Here is a 19,337-nt window from a genome sequence, read left to right as displayed (position 1 = left end):
CAGCAACCGGAACAAACCATTGAGTTGTTGTAATATATCTATTCATCGATCCCATTTAAACTTTCAATAGGTAGTATACTTATACTAAAAGTGGTGCTAGTATTTTTAGTTGCTTTTTTTAATTTAGAATCGTCATGGTTTGTATAATGGCCGGTAACTTTTTCATTAGAGGCTCCATCCGTGATTCCAATTTGCCTTGATAAATAATTCCTTTATTATATACACAAACCTAACTGATCTATTTGGCCATTTAATTTTTGGGGGATAATTTTCTGCCCAATTATGCTTCTTTAAGAATGTGTATAGTCGGTTGGACCTTTGATTTAAAGATAAACTTTTTTGTTCTGATAAATTTGAATTTTTCTGTATAATTTATGTCTGAAGTAGTTGTATTCATTTCCTAATGTACAGATTTATTTTAAATTCTTCTTATAAATGTGCATCTGCTTTTTTGGGGGCTGTTGTATGTGAGTTATTTTGAAATTGCAAATAAGTCGGTAAATGTTGTAAAAGAATTATCTTTCTGCATTGTTGCTTCAAATCTGCCCGTTTTTACCGTAATTCCAAAATATTTGATTTCGGGAATTTGTGTGCGTCTAAATGCCTATCGCAAGATCTGGCACTTCACTTCAGGAATGGCTGGATGAATAGCTATTTTTACTATTAACCGCCCATAAAAATTATGAGGCGATATATCACGAAATTATCACACTTTTCTATTTCATTTTCAGCATTTTTCACTTAAATAACTACTAATTGATCTTTTGATATTCTATATCCTTACTCATTTCCAATGTTACAAATCTCGTTTCACGCAGGTAATATATAGCTAGTGTGTCTAAACCATATCATTGCCGCTGTTGCTAGGTATTACTAAATTTATTATCGGTAGCGTTGACGTCATTTGCGGTGTGGGTTGGTATAAGGAAATCGAGGCTTTTGTCAAATTCCCCGGGAGTTATCTTCTTCAGCATTTCAACATAGTCGCCCGGATTGTCTACTTTAAACTATTTTTTACGTTCCGCTGCGATTCTGGAACCAGGGGAGATGAAGGAATCAAATGCATCATTCTGTGTTATTTGCGCATGATACTTTGATTGTTATTGCTATATACAATAGATCCCTAGCGTAAATCAAGTAGTCCGTTAAACTTTTGTAATCTAATTTAGCAAAATACTACCTTCAATCCTATGCTTGGCATTAGAGCTTCTTCTTTGGGTCTTCAAAAGGCAAAGCATTTCTTTTGTGCATTCGACGTCTACATAATTATTTTTTTACTATTTGGCACCAAATGCGATTTCCCAATTTTCTGAAAAATTGATATTAAGTTATCTAAATCAATTGGTGATTACCTATAAAAATACAGTCGGAATGTGCTCTGAAACAAGGAATTAAAAATAACACAAACCCTCTTATTTCATGGGAGCCTATGTGACTAATTATATTATCTACCTGGCGATAATATTTGAATATTATGCGGCTGGTAACAAAAATTTTGCGATAATACGTACTCTTTCTTGTCTATTTCAAATGGCAACCTACTTGAATACTTCAATTCGGTGAGTCTTAATCCCAAGGTGTTCCGGACAATATCGTTTACATCATCTGACTAACAATTTACATTACTTAGTACTTGTTTCAGCGCATTGGATGTGTAATTTGTTCCCAAATTTCTCATCACAATAGTTCGAATATCTTCATGTTTGATAGGGAAGGGAGATTTGCACAGTAATAGCATTGTAACAGCTTTCATTGCGTGAGCCCGTTCCTAAATCATAAGGATGCATAATTTTGCATGTTATAATAAACTATATACTTACTAACTGGGTGAGTGTCAGAGAATTTAGTGTAGAATCATTGTTAACAATATTATCAACCGTATCTACTGTGATGTGTGATTGTGCCACAAAGATTGTGTGCTTAGATGGGTCAAACATGTCATAAATATCATAATTATTCGGCATATCACATGAAATTTCTAATGTGCACGATATTCAATATATTCGAGTAACTGAGTGTGGGTGGCAGTTATACCACCCTATAATTTAGAAATTATGTTTGCTACTAGGTAAGTTTTACTCTATTTTTAGCAATTTTTTGTATTTCTCTGGGTGATTTAGGAGCGAATATGATCGGGGCGTCAATACATTTTCGCCAGAAGGCCGTTTATTCCAAGTGGAATATGCCCTAGGGGCTATAAAGGTAATACAATAATTTATCAAGTTTGGCAGTACAGCCATAGGCATAACCACAAAAGAAGGGGTAATTTTTGCCTCTGAGCACCGAGCTTCCTCACCCTTACTAGTCCTAACTTCGGTGGAAAAGATACTGGAAATTGACTCTCATATTGCCTGTACCATGAGCGGTCTAATAGCGGATGCAAGGTAAACGTTAGTTTATCTAGAACTTTGGTTAATCATGGCAGAACTGAATGTGCAAATCATAGATTTGTGTACAATGAGCCTATGCCTATTCAATCGTGCGTGGAATCTATGTCAGAATTAGCGTTGGAGTTTTCACGTAAGTAAACACTAAATCAGTTGTAATTGAAACTAAGAAAAAGAAGACTATGAGTAGACCTTTTGGTGTGGCTCTATTGGTGGGTGGAATTGATGATTTCGGGCCAAATCTTTGGTGCACCGATCCTTCAGGTATGAATTGAACGACTTAGGCACTAATACTAAATTTAAGGCAGCGGCCATAGGTGCAGCTCAGGAAGGGGCAGAAGCTATGCTGCAAGAAAAGTATAGTCCAGATATGTCGTTCGAAGGTTACATGATACAGTGATATAGATGCAGAGAAGTTGATAGTTGAGATATTAAGGCATGTGATGGAGGAGAAGATAACAAAAAACAACGTGGAAATGGCGTGCATAAAAGTCACAGATAAGAAGTAAGCAAATGGCTAATCTAGAGTTCATTTCTATAAGGCTGATGAGATTGAAAATATTATTGCTAGTTTGCCTCCACCTGAATTTCCATCCGTTCAAGATTTGAGGTCCTGAACTGTTTTTATTTTTTGCAGATGAGAGTCAAATGATGAATCTGATCATTCATTTTATTAATAAAATGAACATTTTACATTGCAGATGGTAATGATAGATCTTGAAATTTTGATAATTCAATTTTTAGATCTAATTCTGTACTATAGAATACTCGTATTGTGTTCGCTTAGATAATGATTTCATGGTATTTGCTAGCATTAGAATCAGTTTAATGCTTGTATATCTAAATATTGCTTCGACTTAATTAAGATACTTGTTCAATTTGTGAACTATTTACAAGATTCCTCTATTCACCATTGATAAATTTGTTTATTGGTTCTAAATTGATCCATCATTTTATGAAATGGTATAGCAACTACAATTAATTGTCAAACATAAATAATAACGATTAAATAATTAGTGAGTGACTGAGTATTATAAGTGCCATGGGTAACTGTGCATCCAGGCGTAAACCCAAATCGAAACCGAAGAAACAATCAAAACCCATCAAAACAGAAACGAAAGTCATAAATAATGTTGATACAAAATCTAAACTCGAAAAGGTTAAACCAAAAAATGAAGAACATGAATCCACGTCTAATCCCACTGCATCCAAGGAACCGACGTGGCCCTCGGAAAAATCAAATATATACAACAAAAATAGGTAATACATGGCATTTGCTTTATATTCATGTGTTAAAACTATTAATTTAGTAGCCCAAAAAATGTAGTGATAACTAAATCTAAAAGAATTCCAGTGAGAAATCCTAAATTATACAATGAAGACATTCCTATACAGCCTGCTAAGGGAGCGAATCTGAAATCATGGTGGAATGAGTCAAATGAATTTCCATTGACAGAACATGAAGTGACCAAACCTGTAGGATTTAACAATACAGATACACTTAGAAATGATCACGAATCTAATAGGCTTACCCGTGACAGTGTGCCTAAACCGAGAAATAGGAATGGTATGGACTATATTGACAAATTTAACAATAAAGGTAATGTATGTAGTCATCGCGGTCGAAATAACGATATTAATGATGATGGGTATAATAATGATATGCGTGGTAGTGGAAGGAAAGTATTTAATGATGATGGTGCTGCAAAAAGTACATCATCAAAAGCTCCTTCAATAATAGCATCAATCCATGATTTTGATTACCAACCAGATTTCCTAAGATCCAAGATTGTAGCCAAAATTAATCATCTACCTCAATATGATGAAGAACCACTATATGATAAGCCATGCCATAATGAACCAAAATACAGTAAAGATGAATCGCATGAGAGTTGCCAAGATTCTAAGAATCAAGAAAGTTATGTTCATTCGCCAGAAGAAAATATTTCATTCGAAAACAAAAACTCATGCGATTACAATGATAAACTAAATGATACGCACTATTCTAATGTCGATAATTACGAGGAAGACATATTATCCCAACCTTCACTGATTAAATACAACAGGCCAAGATCTACAGTTAGGGCACAAAGGGAGATAAATCGATTGGTAATTTTTCAGCTCATTTAGGACCCAAATGCATTGGCCTCAGCAAATATTCAGAAAGAGTTGAAGAAGATACCTACGATAAAGGAGAGTAGCTGGAAAGAATTGATCAAGTGTCAAAGTGAAATTTCAAAACAAGCAAAAAGAAATGCTAGTATTATGCTTAAATGTGGTATCTGCAGTGTCATTCAGACTCAAAATTGCTGCTGGATGCCACCAGAGCTATTATTGTAAATTCGAATAGTGGGCGATCAAATATATGCAAAAATTCGCTATTGTGTTTAGGAGAGTTGTTCTACAATTTTCCAAATGAATTGGTATTATATAATTACATTTAGGCCACGCTAGTAAACGATGCTATAGAAAAGGTGATTAAAAAAGCCAGTCAAGGATCTTCAGATTTCATACGCATGGAAGCCAATAAGACATTGGTTAAAATATGTCTTAAAAGTGCTGAAACGAAGCTCATAACGTATCTGCTTGGGTTGTATAAGTAGTAAGTTAGATTGATATGTAGCCAACAATCATGCCGTACAACAATACTAAATTGTATAATAATTCTGTTCGATAGGCTTGGTCCAGAAATTAGCAACCTCAGGCAACTAAAAGAAGTGGCAGAGATTACATTTATGGTAATCATTCATAATTAATCCAGGCTTTAAGTGATGGATCTCAATTTGTTAGGAAATCTGCCAACGTCCTGGCAAGCCTGATGGGAGAGTACGTACTCAATTAATTTAGTCATTGTAACATAAATATGCTGCTGAACAAGCTTCACTTGAAGTCAGAGATTAGATCGTTGGTTGAAAGGTCGATTTCCAAGTACGACTCAAGTATGAGGGGTAAATTTATACAAAAAATTTCTTCTATAAGCTAGGCAGAACATCATTGCCTGCATCGTTAATTTTTGTAAAAAAATCATCACAAATGTTACCACAAAGTAAAATTTTGATTTCAAATCCCATAGTATTTAAATATGCCAACCTAGTCTTCCAATAACAAGTGTGAGTGTAATTTGCTGTGGGAGTGTCAAATTCATCCGGTGCCAAACACAGTATTACAAATTTATCGGTTTCATTCTCCGGAATAGAGTATAATATATCTATAGGGCATGAATTTATTGTACATTTTGATATATATGTAATGTTATGTCGTGAAAATTCCAATTGAATTCGGTATAGTGATTTCTTAAAACTTTCTAATTCCCAATGGTAGGGTATAATAGTGGTTGTCGGTGCCTTATGCTCATAATTATCTCTTATAACAATAGTTGGCAACTTTATCTTAGATAATGAGTGAAATTTGCCGCCAGTTCTTAATTTTGAATAGATCAAGTTGTTATTGACATAATTATCTTCATGTGGTAATAATTGCAAATTAAACTTGCTTATGCTTGAATTTACTAGCTCTTCAAACCCTAAATTACAAATACATTACATGGACAGATAGTACTGAATAGATTAGTTTTTACTATGTTGATTAATGCTTGGCATATGTTTCTGTCGTTTAGATTACTAATTGATAAATGGCCTGCAATGTCAATTAACGTTGAAGGATGAGAAAATTCTAACAGGTTTTTGGCGTTTGAATTGCATGTAATTTGGGTTGAAATCTTGTGCAAAAAATCCATGTGCTGTTCTTGTAGAGGTATGCAATTTGCCAATATGAGATTAATGCAGATTAGAGATTGGGGTATAGTAAATTCATTGAATCTTTTTGTGGCAACCATTTCAAGTAATTCTGAGTAATTTATCTTAATTAATGGTGGAATTACCTGTAGAGATTGCAAATTGCACAGTAAACTCAGTACCGTAATGCCACTCAATGTGTCAATTTCATAATAAATGAAATTGAGTAATTGGGAAACAACTTGGGCATGTGATTGTCCAGATTTTGCCATTGAATCCAAAATTTCGATAGAAACATTTGCAAAATCGATATCAGCTTTTTTCTTTTTAGTCTTTAAATTTCTGAGTGATAACAATGATTACTCAATGTGGGATGATAAGTGTATTAATAGATGCCTCCACCAGCAAATAAAATTGGAACTGTAGTTTTCTTTAGGTATCAAAATTACTGCTTTCATTTCATTCTTCTCATCAAATTTATTTCTCGTATACACTATGCAATCTTCATGTTTAGATTTCAACTGTAGTTTATCTTTGACATGAAGCCAATGTCTTATTGGATTACAATGAATCTTATCCTTGGAAAGGCTAGTATAGGTCTCAGGTAGGGCATTACGCTGGCTAGAATGTGTATCTTTAAATTTCAAGTCTGTGTAATTGTAAAGATAGACATTGTGCTTTGTTTGGAGGGAAGCTAGTGAAGCTGCGATTGTAGAATAATGAATTAATGATAACTTATCGGACCAAACATGAAGTATCTCGAATAACATATCAAATAATGGCCTATAAATATAGCCTATTGTAGAATATGATTTGAAGAGTTGACACAAGACTCTAGCATCTATTGCATTTAAGAAGAATTGTTTGTCATTAAGCTTTGCGCTGCATTTTTTCATTAAAAAATCTGAAATTTGATGCATTAAACTTGGAATGTACACATGTGTGTGTTTGTAATGCCTATACTTATTGGGGGAATTACCTGGAATAGCAAGAAATGATTAAAGTAATTTGTTTCAGAGATAAATGATGGTAATCCTCCCTTAAACGGATGTAACAATCGTATAAAATTTGATTACACGGTATTTCACGAATTAAATAAAGGATTTCAATAATTTCGTATAATTGATTTGTGTTCAAACTCATAATATTACTACGCAATGTATTGATCAGTGGCATTATGATCTAAATTTTATTTGGTTTACCTGCGTGAATGATTGAGTTTGTTCCAGTTGTCCTGTAAATATTTTAAGTAGTTGACATATTTGGGAAGTTGACAGGGAGTTGCATTCGTTTGTAAATTTTTCTGAGAGTTTGTCCAACGTGTTGTAGATCAAGTAGGATTCTTGTCCCAGAGCCTTCAAAAAGCTCAACAATTTGTATATATCATGTATATTCAAATGATCTACGCACTTTAGCGTTAATGGTAGGTACAAATTTACCAAATCGTAGAATCCAAATGTGTATTCATTATATCTGCGATTCCCAGATTCATCAAAATTGGCTAAACTACCATAATTATTGGCAATTTTTTGACTGATATTTAATTCAACCAACTTAGTGCATTTGGAAATCCTGGAGAAGGCTTCAAACACCAGCGATATTTCTCTAGTGGTACAAATATTAACATTAGTGTCAACTACATCCCCATTTGCTATGGTTAATAAAAACGCTTTGCGATGTAACCCTTTAAAAATCTCTGTCCATTTAAATGGGTCCCTATTCCTACTCTTGGCCAATAGATTCGCCGCCTGAAAAATGCTCCTCGCCCTGGTCATACTCCCCATCATCACATCATTAGACACCGTCTAAAGTAGTTATGAAGAATCTTTTAATAAAAGGGATTTTTCTAAATTTGTCAACAAAACTTAACAATATGTGACTACAAGTAATAAGTTACTATTGTGTGTGGATGCATTGTCAAAGTATACACGAAATGTCAAGTCAAATCTACACAACTCATATAATGTTAATTAAGTGTATTTATCTAGAAATTTTGCATTTATCCATGCAATTCTTATGACACTTCCCGAATGCTAAGCCAAACGAATTGCACTCTTGCATATATGTATATTAATACTAGCAATAGAAATGTATTAGGATTGGTATTATAAATCAATTGTTGTGGTAAATACTAATAGTTATTCATCCTTCTATAGATATTTGCCATTACAGCATGGTGATAGCAGGTGGCAGGTGGACTACCGTCGATAGTTACTACATCTGTGCTTCATAGTGCATCTAGGAAGAGTTTACCTCTTTACTAGTAGGAACGGAACTATGGCAGTTGTATCTGTTAAACATTATTGATAAATAATATCTCAAATGCAGAGTCGTTTCGATGAGGAACTAGAATACCCTGGGTCAAGTCTAGGATCCAGATTAGGTAGTTTTGAACGCCTAAAAATGGACAACTATGGGAAAGGTAATAATTATAAAGCAAATCCATTTGGGTTTGAAAACAAATCATATGTGGAGACCTTGATACACAAAAATTTTAAACATTTGGAATTAACCAAGTCTTACGAGTTGTCAGACTACTTTATCATATCGTCATTAGGTATACTCGCAACTTTTGTATATGAAATAATGGCATTATTCCGCATTTTCACGTTAATCCACACGGATGATATTCCTACTTTTGGTCTACTAAACAATGTTAGATCATTTGAACTTTTCTTTTCCGCCTCTGCCGTGTTAAGCATTGCGTTCATATCGCTTATGTATTATGGACTCTACAAGTTTATAACCGCTAAGTGGATTAAAATGTGCAAGTTTGTTTCCAAATTGGCGGGAGAGACCTTTATAAATCACACAAAAAACTGCGTATTAGAGAAGGTGTCTCAGGATTGTCGAGATCAAGATAAATTCAGAAAGTTTGGTAAGCAATTCGCCACTGCGCTTGACTATGCCATTAAGGAATTTGAGCCCGATCGTACCGAATTGAGTGAATGTTCAAAATACGTTTGGAATAAAAGCAAATGTTCATTGTGCAAGTTGCAAATGCAGTGTGTGGTTATGCCAATATGCGCTGTTACAATCGCACAATCTTTAATTGGCGCGTATGTGTACTACATCGCAATGTATTACCGCCGGGTTCCCCTCGGTCATCCCACCTTGATCACCAAATTCCGCTGGTTTGCTGCAGTACAATATGAAGGACTGCTATGGATATCCTTACAGTGTACAATATCCCTTATCGCCATTTTCATCGTGTATAAGCATAACAAAAAGATGCCACAAATTATAGAAGAGCAAGCCGATACAGCTTTGGGTAATGCCAACTATTTTGCAAACATCCTAGTAAGGTTCAATTTATATAGGTAAATCGTATTTGGGACGATAAATCATCAATCCTAAATGGAAATGACACTAAGATTGTGGGTCTAGAATCGATGGGGGTCTGTAACTTATTAGGTTGTGGCAGTATTTGCAACGGAAATAGTTCAGATAAAGGAAAAAATTGTGAAACTCTAAGCAATTCCACCTGTGTCTATCCTACAAGTAACGACTATAATCTCACCAGTGTCAACGATCTCCATGAATACATTCGGCAAGTTTAGCATGGAAAGTTCTTTGATTTTTCAATTTTTTGTCGCAATTATTTATGCATTAATTGTTATGTTGATTGTTTAACCATTTAGATACTAATGAACACCCGATATAATCGAACGGTATCTCACTGCATGCGGGGTAGGGTTCTGGCCCTGTTTGATACAAGTCTAGGGTAGGCTCGGTCAAAGGCATGAAACTTTCCATACTCATAGGCGCGTTCGACCCTAGCAAGTAAGGGTCGCATGTTCTTGTTTTTACCTACAAACCTGGCATATTTTGCAGAGTGTAAAGTTGGTGGTTTGGTCTGGGTGGAACCAGCAGGACCGATTTGATAAAAAACCCTAAGTTTATAGTGACCTACACGTGTTTATTGACTCTGGGATCATGTTTCCTAAGTGCCATGCGATGTTTAGCTTTTAAGGGTGAAATCCTGGTTAGGTAGTAGTAGCCACTAGAGACACTACTATCTAATCGTACTACCAGACGTTTAGAGTTGCATTTTAGTAGTACATTTGTTAAAAAAAACATGATTTTGTCATGTGCTGTGAGATTTTATGGTGCTAATAACAGAGGGTTAGTATGATTATTACATTGTTTTGTTATATGGGTTAATGTCATGTATGAATTTAATGTTTTGTACCATCCTACATGTACAATTTTAGGAATTGATGCCTTTGCCAATTTAACGCGTAAGGAGGGCATAAAAGTCACTCTGATTTGTGATAAAGGTGCCAATGTCAATAGTTATACCATTAAGTCAAGGGATTCCATTCTTACTGAGAGTTTTAGCTGTGAATTGTCTGCACTTGACTACTTAAGTGGCTGGTCTAAAAACTTCCAACCGCAAGAAAACATCGAAATTTGGGCTGAAATTCTAACTAATTGTTCCAAAGATGAGACACTGATGGCTGCGCTAGATAAATATTTGTCCCTCAAAACATTTTTATCCGGCCATTCAATGTCTTGTATTGATATTGCCATGTTTTCAATTCTAAAGCCTGATCCGCCATATCCAAATGTTACTAGATGGCACAGATTCATAGCTCATCTCATCGGTCCAACGATCAGCACTAATGATAAATTTGGAAATCAGGGTAATGTAAGAAAGGCTCAAGTTGATAATTCTTATCGAGGTAAACTGAAAAATGCTGTTGAAGGACAAGTTGTTACCAGATTCCCGCCCGAACCCTCAGGTTATTTGCATATTGGACATGCAAAAGCGGCATTATTAAATCATTACTATGCACAAGAATATGGCGGAAAGTTTATTTTGAGGTAAACAAATTTACATAACTTGTAAATTTATTATTTGCAAAATAATATAGATTCGATGATACAAATCCAGTGAAGGAGAGCACGGAGTTTCAAGAGTCAATAACAAAGGATTTGGAATTGTTAGGCGTTAAACCAAATTTCATCACTTATTCCTCTGATTATTTTGAAAAATTACAAGGATATGCCATACAACTAATCAAATCAGGTAATTTTTATTGGGATTACTTAGGATTTGCCTATTGTGACGATACAAGCGTGGATGCTATGCGAAATCAGCGTAACGAAGGAACAGAATCTGTTAGAAGAAATGAATCGGTGGAAACTAATTTAAAACATTTCAAAGAAATGCTAGATGGCACTACTGCGGGGGAAACATTCTGTCTGCGAGCTAAGATTGACATGAAGTCAAAAAATAAATGCATGAGAGATCCCGTATTGTACAGATGTGTCATTAAAGTTCCACATCATAGATTTGGTACCAAATATAAGGCTTATCCCACTTATGACTTTGCTTGTCCAGTAATTGACAGTATTGAAGGGGTCACACATGCCCTAAGGACTAATGAATACAGCGATAGGATAGCACAATATAACTGGGTTATTGAAGCTCTCAAACTAAGGCCTGTTGAGATATATGAGTTTAGCCGACTTAACTTTGTAAGAACTGTGCTATCAAAGAGTAAGTTGAATTGGTTCGTGACGAATAAATTGGTGGATGGATGGGAGGATCCAAGAATGCCCACGATTAGGGGTATTTTGAAGAGGGGATTGACTGTGCAAGCTCTATTGGAATTTGTGCTAGACCAAGGGCCTAGCAAGGCTGGCAATTGCATGGAATGGGACAAACTTTGGGCCAAAAATAAACAAATCCTAGATCGAATTGTCCCAAGGTATAGCGCCGTAGAGTTGCCTGCTGTGAAAGTTGAATTTAATACGAGTAAATTCTGTGAAAAAATGCGCGCATTGCATCAAAAGAATCCAAAATTGGGCGAATGCAAGCAATACCTAACACCGACAATTTTACTTGACAAATCAGACATTTCCAATGATCCAGAAGAGGTTACTTTGATGCGATGGGGAAATGCTTTCTTATTGTCCAACGACAACAAAAAAAACACAAATAATGACATCATTTTAAGCGAAATCGAGGGTAGATTGAATCTTGACGGAGACTTTAAAGCTACTAAGAAGAAGCTACATTGGGTGCCATATCTCCCAGATAAGGTAATGGTAAATTTACTCAGCTTTGCAAACTTATCTTACGTGAATATGGATATTTACTCAAAGTTAACAAACTGTCTGAAGAGGCAGCAAATTCAATTGATGTGTTCAAAAATGAAATAGAAACTGTGTCTATGTGGGAAAAGGAAGCATTGGGTGAACCGGAAATGGCATGCCTAAAAATAGGTAAATTTGATGTAATTTAGGCGACAAAATACAATTGGAAAGGAAAGGCTACTACACTGTATTAGACAAGTTAGGCGATAAGATTATTCTGTCAAAGATACCTGTAAGAACAAATTGACCTAGGATGGTAAGCAGGCTAAGTGATTTAAATTATCGAATGATAGGATTGTAACTTTATTTATTTGAAAAAATATGTTATTATACAATAATTTTACCAACAAATAGCCCATGATATGCGGTAATGTTCGTGACACTAGATATGTAGTGCTAATGTGTAACTTGCCCCTAGTGGAATCTTATTTAGAACGGTACTTACGCGTTTCTAGTGGGAAATGGTGTAAATTGGTACTAAATCTTACACAATCTGACGCAAAACCAGAGTTCTTGCTGGGATATCAAAGACACCTTAGAGCTTTAACCACATTTAAGCTCGTGAAATTGTTGAGAAAATGCACTGAAATAGGTCTGCGCTGTGATATTAATGGCAACGATTTTCTTAGAGCCGGATTGACTGAGTTTGTCCGGCGATTTAAATGTTCTGGGTCGAACGATGGGCTTGATGTTGTAGTGGTAAGGGATATTTCTTATGTGTTAAGGAGGATCAGATTTTGCCAGGCAGATACATCACAAGTTTCTGTTTGCTGCATTAGTGTTTGTAGTAGCTGTACCAATTTGTACGGTGAATTGCTAAACTATGCAGGTAGCGAATTGTTGCTTGAAGCGGTTAAGTTACTTGGAACTAAAATTGTTAACGATGGTTACAAAATTAGACGTGTAAAGGGCTCTAAACATTTGAGTGAAAGTGCAATAACACCATATTTCGAAGTAATTGGTTCAATCAACCTGGAATTTTGTAATAAAGTACGACAACTATCTATTTTGTATCGCAAATGTATAATACAATCTAAATCATTGCTAAATATTGCAACCGTGCTACATGTGCTTAGCAAGATTGGGTGTAGGTGCGGATTACTTAAAAAAAAACTACTTAAACAATTATCATATAACAAATTATTGCAATTGCTTAACAATGAAAAATCCGATTCGACGAAGCAGATATCCATCGGTCAATTAATTTGCTCAGCGCTGCACCTTAGTAGTACAAGGATGGCAGGTTTATCGCATACATTGTTGTGTAATTTGACAAGGATAATTGTTGAGAAATGGTCATTTGGATCACTTCATGATTCACTAAAATCGCAAATGGCACTTTATCATTCCTATATAACCACCACAAATGTCAATGTAGATGATAGGGTTAAAGAAGTACTTAACGCTATAAAACGGGATTTCGTTCAAATTAGGCCCAAACCAATGATTAAATCAGTCATTTTAGAACCTTTAAAGTGGAAAACTACCGTTTTTCAGCAACAAGTGTCAAATTTACTAAAGGAAATGGGCTATGATATTGATTGTGAAGTGCATATATATCCCTATATAGTGGATATACTAGTGGATAACAAAGTAATAATTGAGGTAAACGGACCGTGTCATTATACATATCATTGCAGTGATAAAAATGATTATGGTGTGATAAATAGTGCGTTGAAATTGAATAAAAATACCATTTTGAAAGAAAAACTGCTAAATGGGTGTGGATATAAAGTAATCCATGTGAGCTATGCCGATTGGCCCAGCGACAAAGATTCCCAGATCAGTAAACTAGCCGCACTTCTAGATGCAACCTGATATAAGCGTGCTATCTAATTTTGTTTAGCTTTAGCAGTGTCTCGTCAGTCCTCTTCTCAAACTGATCGATGACCTTGTTGTATTCCCCAAATGACCGTCTATGTCAATAGTTTTGCTTACCTAGTATAGTATCTAACCTTGTATGTCCCCTTTATATCGCCAATAGTGTTGAGTCCATCATACAAAACCTGCATATTGGTAGCTTCATCCAAATGCCATGGTAAATCGGCTCCCAATGTGTCGTTAGTGATCACATTGGGATGGTCTAATTTCATAGGAACCCTCTTCTTTTCAACATTATTGGATTGCATGAAACGCAACTTGCGTACATTGCTGCTCAACTCCCTTTTTGCCATATCTTCGTTCTATATTGCATTACATGCTCCCCACGCACGTGTTGCCAAGCTCATAGTGTATACTAATTATTGTGCATTATTTTGAATATGTACAGGGTGTTGGTTAAGACCCTGCCTACTATTAGTTTGAGAAGGGTTATAGACATGGGCAGACCCTGGAAAATCCAAAAGATACAGCGCTTTTTGGAAAACTACGAAAAACCTACTATCAGAAAGAGCAGAGCATCACATGAATTTGCGAGTAGACGCAAGTCCATGTTTTTACACTATTGTATTAGGGTAATTAACTATGCAAAACAAAGGTATGAAGTTATTTATTCAGAAATCTGCCGGTAGACCTAGAATCATTCAATCGCGGTTATGCCGCGAAGACTGTTACTATTGATATAGATGACATTAATTCCAATAAAGAAATTGAAAACGGAACAAAAGGTTATTCCAGAAAAGAACTGGTAGCGATGTACAAAAGATTAAATTGATACAAGCCGTCTCCAAGTTACACATCACCCAAAGTACTAGATAAGTGAGTGTCAATTGGGTATTTGGAGGGTAATCCTCTAGATTGCAGCGATTTAATTACTTTCTTATCGCTATGTCTGTGGTATTTTACGTTGTAAATATTGTAAGCACTCAATATTACATTCTTCAACTTGTTCCCTGTGAGATCCCTAGAATAACCGGGAGTCCTCCTTAATAGTTTGATTAAGCATCTTTGCTGATAACCTAGTGAAATTATCTTGCAGAATTTGTTATATGGGATATCTTTTAGTCCGATAAAGTTGAAAGTCGGGTTTTTAAACAACTTGTTGATACGATATAATATGTATCGGCCTAATAACAGTGCTGAGAAATCAGGATTTGTTAATTTTAGCACTCGTGGCACCAAGCACATGTAGAAATGTAGTCTCAGTCGTGATTGCGGATAATTTGGGAAGGTTGATTGGATTGTTTTCCAAGATATATCATCATTGACGCCGGAAACATTTTTGATTGCCAAATTGTACAGATCAACTTCCATTTTCCTGCTAAATGATACATTTGGGACAAGGTAATCAATGACCATTCTAAGTTTATCATCATTGCTACTTGATGCTTGAATTTCATTGATCAAATGGGAAATGTTTGGCTGAAGTTCACGCCACTTACTTTGCACTTGCTCTGGTGAACGATTCAAAATCTTGGCAACAACTCGCCAGTTGTTGGGAGCATTAATATGCGATTCAATCAAAGTTAGTACCTCTTGTGGTTGCCAAGGTCCAGATTTAAATTGCCTTAATCTGCGGCGGATGAAATTATATACGGATCTTGGATCGCGGTAAGGAAGGATTTTTAATGCCAATTTTGTTGCAATACAGGGATTTCTCCCGCATCTAAACAGCAACTCATCCATTGTTACATTGTGTTTTTTCATGTATCTGTTGAATTTTTTGGTTAATCTTTTGGCTTCGTCATCAGTGAATGGGCCCTTCACCAAGTCGTCATTTGTGGTCATTTCCTAGTGCGATTATGTTGATGGTATTATATTAAATGTGGTATTTAACACTTATAATTTGCAAGGTTGCCGATATGTTAAGTTATTTTGCTACACCAACCCCAAGCCATAGATGCCTTACCCTACATCATAGTATATAGTGACTGACCATAGGAGCAATCACTATATATTAGAGTTTATACCATGTATAAGTGTCTATCAGATGATTGGTAATTGTGTTAAAATTGAATGATTTTATACAGCTATGTTGTGATAATAATGAGCTCCTACCGTTACTTCCCTAGCCGTTCTACATCGCAAACGCACTTCTCGATTTTCATCTTTGCTTGTTTATTCACCGCCACAACTTATTCATTGTTTTACGGTACTAGTAACCGGCAGGATCAGATAATGGAGCGGATTTATGACTCAAAAATGAAATACATTTCACCCGCATCCTATGAGCAGGTAAACACTTCCTATTCTAGGGTCTAATCCATAATAAATTTATGGAGCAGAAGATTATTAAAGAGAGGAGGAGACACTTGGGTCTTTCTGCCAGAAATCCCTCAGATCTAAGGATTAGGGATATTGAATAACTGTTTTTATATATCCCAAGTAATGTCATTTGTTTGATTGATTAATTAATTGCAATGACGTAAGAATTTATTATAAAAGGCAATGGTTGGGATATTTTTAAAAATTGATATAAAAGGGGTTTTAGTGTTAATTTGTAACATATGATAGGACTAAAAATATCAAAAATCAGATTCCAAAAATTGTATATTCATATCCGACTTGCTGAAGCTCTGATTAATCCTCTTCTGTAACTTCAACTCATCCCTTGTAGCGTGCTCATGCGATGTCAAATTTACGCGCTGTTTGCGCATATTTCCGAATTTGTGATTGTGCATTTTTCTGCCTTGGCAAAAATTAGATTGTCTCGCTTGTAACCTCAAATCGACGGCGGCATGGAACGGTTTGAGTTCTTCGGTATCTTCCAAAATGTAAGATTTATCCCTAGCAATATCAATGTCAAAGGATACGGTGCCTATGAACAACGTAAGGGTGCCATTTTCCCATTCCACAAAGTGAGTGTTTGTTTCCAATGAATTGTCATTGTCACCATCTACACTGGCAATTGAATCTTGGTCTTTGAATTTCCAGCTGAATTAACGGACTGTTACCGCATCATGACCGTATCTTGTTGATCAGGTGGGCACACCAGTAGCTCTGCCTTCCTTTGTAGTGATTCAAGTTCTTCTTCCTCATCTAGTGGAGAAGCTGTCATACATACGGTTCGAGGGAATTTACCTATTACCATCTGAATATAATATTTAATACCGTATTATTGGGGTGTAACATTAATTTTCTATTAATGGTGGCAGTTTTATACACCTGGAAATCACTAACAATATTTTCTTCTTCATCTCCAAACAGGTCTATATTTAGTCAGTTATTACCAGGTGAGGTTAACTGATTGTCTAACATGCTTTCGCCCATTTATGGCGATACTATAGCATTTAATGCGCAGTAACTAACTAGTTAATTAGTTAGTATACCAGTTGTGGAAAAAATTATACACTATAATGTAACGTACGGGCATGGCCGCCCTACATATCACTAAAAGCATAAAGGACAATAGGCAGGTAGGGAATTTTCTCAGGGAAATTTTATAATATAACGGTGTAAAGACTATCAAAATCCGCACCACAAAAAACAAAGTGTATAAAATTCCATGCTACAATTCCCACGATAATTAAACTATGGTACAAATATGTTAGAGTGATAAAATGTCACGTAATTTCTTACATATTAATATTGGAGAGTGAAGCCCGTATACTGTGTATAGACTTGTGTAGTGATACAAAACTCTCCCGCAACCTCTCATATCTGTCCTTTATCTGTTTCGTCACTTTCGCCTGCTCTTCAATCCTGTTCTGAATATCCTTCATATTATCCAGCTTAGATATCGATTTAGCAAAGGAATCGTATACAGACATTTGTGACCGGATTAGCTTTGCCTTCAGTAGTTCTTGGGGCATGGTGGAAGTTTTGGATTGCATAGGTTCGGTAAAGTCACTTTGGAGTGTGAGTGATGTGTAATCATGCGGGATGGAGTGTAAGATGGATGAAATTCTGATCTTATTCTTGACTACCCGCTCAAAAAGTGCATATTCTTCGGTAAACTGCCCAGTATCATCTGAGTCTAACCACTTAATTATGGAAATGATTAATAGCACCAATTGTTCAACATCAGGCCGTTCATCCCAAGTCATTTGTGATGATAACCCCAATACTATGTCAAAATTATCATTTTTTGCCTTATCCTTGTTACCACTATTGGCGAAGTCGGTTTTATTAATGTCAATGGGTGTGGATTGTTGTGAATAATCATGTCTATCTATGATAGTCAAGTGGTTAAGATCTCTCTGAGGTTGTTGACGGGGTTTATATTTTGTATTGTAAGAGTTTGATTCGCTGACCCGTGAAGAATCCCTGCGGGAATCCAAGTGATTGGTGTGGCGCTGATACCGGTGCTCAGACCCGTGCCCCATACCACTAACTTCACAACATTCTCCAATCACAAGAGTACTTTCTAGTGCGTTAGCTGCGATGGTTAGTAGCGAAGTTAGTACGTTACAACAAAAGGTATGTTGGTTGTTTATATAGATTGGAGAATATCATATTGTGGGCCGTGCTGCGCCCACCAAGAAAAATCCCAAACCAAATATATTTCGGATGGTCTTATTTGCCAAAAATCATGTCCTGGCTAAATCTCGCTTCTGGTACTTTATGAATAAGTACAATAAGGCTAAAAGGTCAGGAGGGGAGATTCTTGCCTGCAACAAAGTAATCACTTGTATTATCTAGATCAACGAACGTAGACCTGGGGCAGTGAAGAATTATGGTGTGCTGATACGATACGACAGTAGAACTGGGACTCATAATATGTATAAAGAGTACCGAGATGTTTCCAAATCAGGGGCTATTTCACAAATGTATAGCGAGATGGCTGGTAGACATAGAGCGCGATCAAACTGCATTCATATCATCAGGATACAGGAAATCGAACCCAGTAAGTGCGTCAGATCTCATATGATTGAGTTGTTGAAGAAAAAGTTGCGTTTCCCAGCCGTGAGAAATATGTCTAAACTAAATCGTCGTTTCAGACACACTTTTATGGTCAAAGCACCCACCACATTTTAATCATTTAACTAACTAATAGATTATTAATTAGTGGGAAGCTTATTTATTTAGTCGTGATTTTTGTATTGTTGAGTCTGAAAGATCTGAATTTCGACAACTCTAAAACAGAATTTGATTTAGTTATTAGGAATAGATATCTATTCATTAGATGTGTGGTTGGTATTTTGATGAAGTTCACGTTACTCTACCTGGTTGCCGTTGGAATTTTGTGTCAAAAATAAGGGTTTCTTATCTATGTGTGATTATTGATTTGCTA

At 35.8% G+C, this 19,337-nt stretch overlaps 15 protein-coding genes across 15 annotated transcripts; 8 read left to right on the top strand and 7 right to left on the bottom strand.

Moving 5' to 3' along the window:
- Positions 864–1,964, bottom strand: BmR1_04g04990 (conserved Plasmodium protein, unknown function; the record flags this gene model as incomplete). Its single annotated transcript, XM_021482333.1, has 10 exons — positions 864–997; positions 1,019–1,070; positions 1,093–1,160; positions 1,181–1,258; positions 1,279–1,332; positions 1,353–1,427; positions 1,453–1,521; positions 1,543–1,605; positions 1,627–1,768; positions 1,821–1,964. 10 exons carry the CDS (start codon positions 1,962–1,964, stop codon positions 864–866), a joined length of 879 nt encoding a protein of 292 aa, XP_021337597.1.
- BmR1_04g04985 (20S proteasome subunit alpha 5) lies at positions 2,055–3,004 on the top strand (the record flags this gene model as incomplete). Its single annotated transcript, XM_012794150.1, has 8 exons — positions 2,055–2,068; positions 2,121–2,202; positions 2,224–2,384; positions 2,405–2,520; positions 2,541–2,651; positions 2,672–2,770; positions 2,793–2,892; positions 2,914–3,004. The coding sequence occupies 8 exons, from the start codon at positions 2,055–2,057 to the stop codon at positions 3,002–3,004; spliced, it is 774 nt and encodes a 257-aa protein (XP_012649604.1).
- A 425-nt stretch (positions 3,005–3,429) lies between these two features.
- On the top strand, positions 3,430–5,370 carry BmR1_04g04980 (conserved Plasmodium protein, unknown function; the record flags this gene model as incomplete). The annotated part of the gene is made up of 8 exons (XM_021482332.1): positions 3,430–3,647; positions 3,698–4,496; positions 4,518–4,665; positions 4,686–4,810; positions 4,832–4,989; positions 5,011–5,125; positions 5,149–5,213; positions 5,235–5,370. 8 exons carry the CDS (start codon positions 3,430–3,432, stop codon positions 5,368–5,370), a joined length of 1,764 nt encoding a protein of 587 aa, XP_021337596.1.
- Positions 5,360–7,908, bottom strand: BmR1_04g04975 (hypothetical protein; the record flags this gene model as incomplete). The annotated part of the gene is made up of 6 exons (XM_021482331.1): positions 5,360–5,910; positions 5,931–6,246; positions 6,268–6,463; positions 6,485–7,078; positions 7,101–7,303; positions 7,324–7,908. The coding sequence occupies 6 exons, from the start codon at positions 7,906–7,908 to the stop codon at positions 5,360–5,362; spliced, it is 2,445 nt and encodes an 814-aa protein (XP_021337595.1).
- On the top strand, positions 8,444–9,681 carry BmR1_04g04970 (hypothetical protein; the record flags this gene model as incomplete). Its single annotated transcript, XM_012794147.2, has 2 exons — positions 8,444–9,421; positions 9,442–9,681. 2 exons carry the CDS (start codon positions 8,444–8,446, stop codon positions 9,679–9,681), a joined length of 1,218 nt encoding a protein of 405 aa, XP_012649601.2.
- A 116-nt stretch (positions 9,682–9,797) lies between these two features.
- On the bottom strand, positions 9,798–10,201 carry BmR1_04g04965 (50S ribosomal protein L33, putative; the record flags this gene model as incomplete). Its single annotated transcript, XM_021482330.1, has 2 exons — positions 9,798–10,014; positions 10,035–10,201. 2 exons carry the CDS (start codon positions 10,199–10,201, stop codon positions 9,798–9,800), a joined length of 384 nt encoding a protein of 127 aa, XP_021337594.1.
- Positions 10,290–12,499, top strand: BmR1_04g04960 (glutamyl-tRNA synthetase; the record flags this gene model as incomplete). Its single annotated transcript, XM_021482329.1, has 6 exons — positions 10,290–10,948; positions 10,999–11,153; positions 11,178–12,172; positions 12,193–12,355; positions 12,376–12,458; positions 12,479–12,499. 6 exons carry the CDS (start codon positions 10,290–10,292, stop codon positions 12,497–12,499), a joined length of 2,076 nt encoding a protein of 691 aa, XP_021337593.1.
- Positions 12,626–14,044, top strand: BmR1_04g04955 (hypothetical protein; the record flags this gene model as incomplete). Its single annotated transcript, XM_012794144.1, has 1 exon — positions 12,626–14,044. The coding sequence occupies one exon, from the start codon at positions 12,626–12,628 to the stop codon at positions 14,042–14,044; it is 1,419 nt and encodes a 472-aa protein (XP_012649598.1).
- A 10-nt stretch (positions 14,045–14,054) lies between these two features.
- BmR1_04g04950 (hypothetical protein) lies at positions 14,055–14,400 on the bottom strand (the record flags this gene model as incomplete). Its single annotated transcript, XM_012794143.1, has 2 exons — positions 14,055–14,142; positions 14,165–14,400. The coding sequence occupies 2 exons, from the start codon at positions 14,398–14,400 to the stop codon at positions 14,055–14,057; spliced, it is 324 nt and encodes a 107-aa protein (XP_012649597.1).
- On the top strand, positions 14,488–14,879 carry BmR1_04g04945 (conserved Plasmodium protein, unknown function; the record flags this gene model as incomplete). Its single annotated transcript, XM_021482328.1, has 2 exons — positions 14,488–14,702; positions 14,723–14,879. 2 exons carry the CDS (start codon positions 14,488–14,490, stop codon positions 14,877–14,879), a joined length of 372 nt encoding a protein of 123 aa, XP_021337592.1.
- A 17-nt stretch (positions 14,880–14,896) lies between these two features.
- BmR1_04g04940 (hypothetical protein) lies at positions 14,897–15,892 on the bottom strand (the record flags this gene model as incomplete). Its single annotated transcript, XM_012794141.1, has 1 exon — positions 14,897–15,892. The coding sequence occupies one exon, from the start codon at positions 15,890–15,892 to the stop codon at positions 14,897–14,899; it is 996 nt and encodes a 331-aa protein (XP_012649595.1).
- On the top strand, positions 16,121–16,470 carry BmR1_04g04935 (hypothetical protein; the record flags this gene model as incomplete). Its single annotated transcript, XM_012794140.2, has 2 exons — positions 16,121–16,339; positions 16,360–16,470. 2 exons carry the CDS (start codon positions 16,121–16,123, stop codon positions 16,468–16,470), a joined length of 330 nt encoding a protein of 109 aa, XP_012649594.2.
- On the bottom strand, positions 16,630–17,374 carry BmR1_04g04930 (hypothetical protein; the record flags this gene model as incomplete). Its single annotated transcript, XM_012794139.1, has 4 exons — positions 16,630–17,038; positions 17,059–17,195; positions 17,216–17,313; positions 17,335–17,374. 4 exons carry the CDS (start codon positions 17,372–17,374, stop codon positions 16,630–16,632), a joined length of 684 nt encoding a protein of 227 aa, XP_012649593.1.
- BmR1_04g04925 (hypothetical protein) lies at positions 17,680–18,429 on the bottom strand (the record flags this gene model as incomplete). The annotated part of the gene is made up of 1 exon (XM_012794138.1): positions 17,680–18,429. The coding sequence occupies one exon, from the start codon at positions 18,427–18,429 to the stop codon at positions 17,680–17,682; it is 750 nt and encodes a 249-aa protein (XP_012649592.1).
- Positions 18,488–19,081, top strand: BmR1_04g04920 (large subunit ribosomal protein L18Ae; the record flags this gene model as incomplete). The annotated part of the gene is made up of 3 exons (XM_012794137.1): positions 18,488–18,523; positions 18,545–18,724; positions 18,746–19,081. The coding sequence occupies 3 exons, from the start codon at positions 18,488–18,490 to the stop codon at positions 19,079–19,081; spliced, it is 552 nt and encodes a 183-aa protein (XP_012649591.1).
- Between the last annotated feature and the right edge of the window lie 256 nt (positions 19,082–19,337).

Source organism: Babesia microti, chromosome IV (genome assembly GCF_000691945.2).
Source record: "Babesia microti strain RI chromosome IV, complete genome".
NCBI classification, from domain to species: Eukaryota; Apicomplexa; class Aconoidasida; order Piroplasmida; family Babesiidae; genus Babesia; species Babesia microti.
The sequence above is the reverse complement of the archived record's forward strand: the minus strand, read 5'-3'. Positions and strand labels throughout refer to the sequence as shown.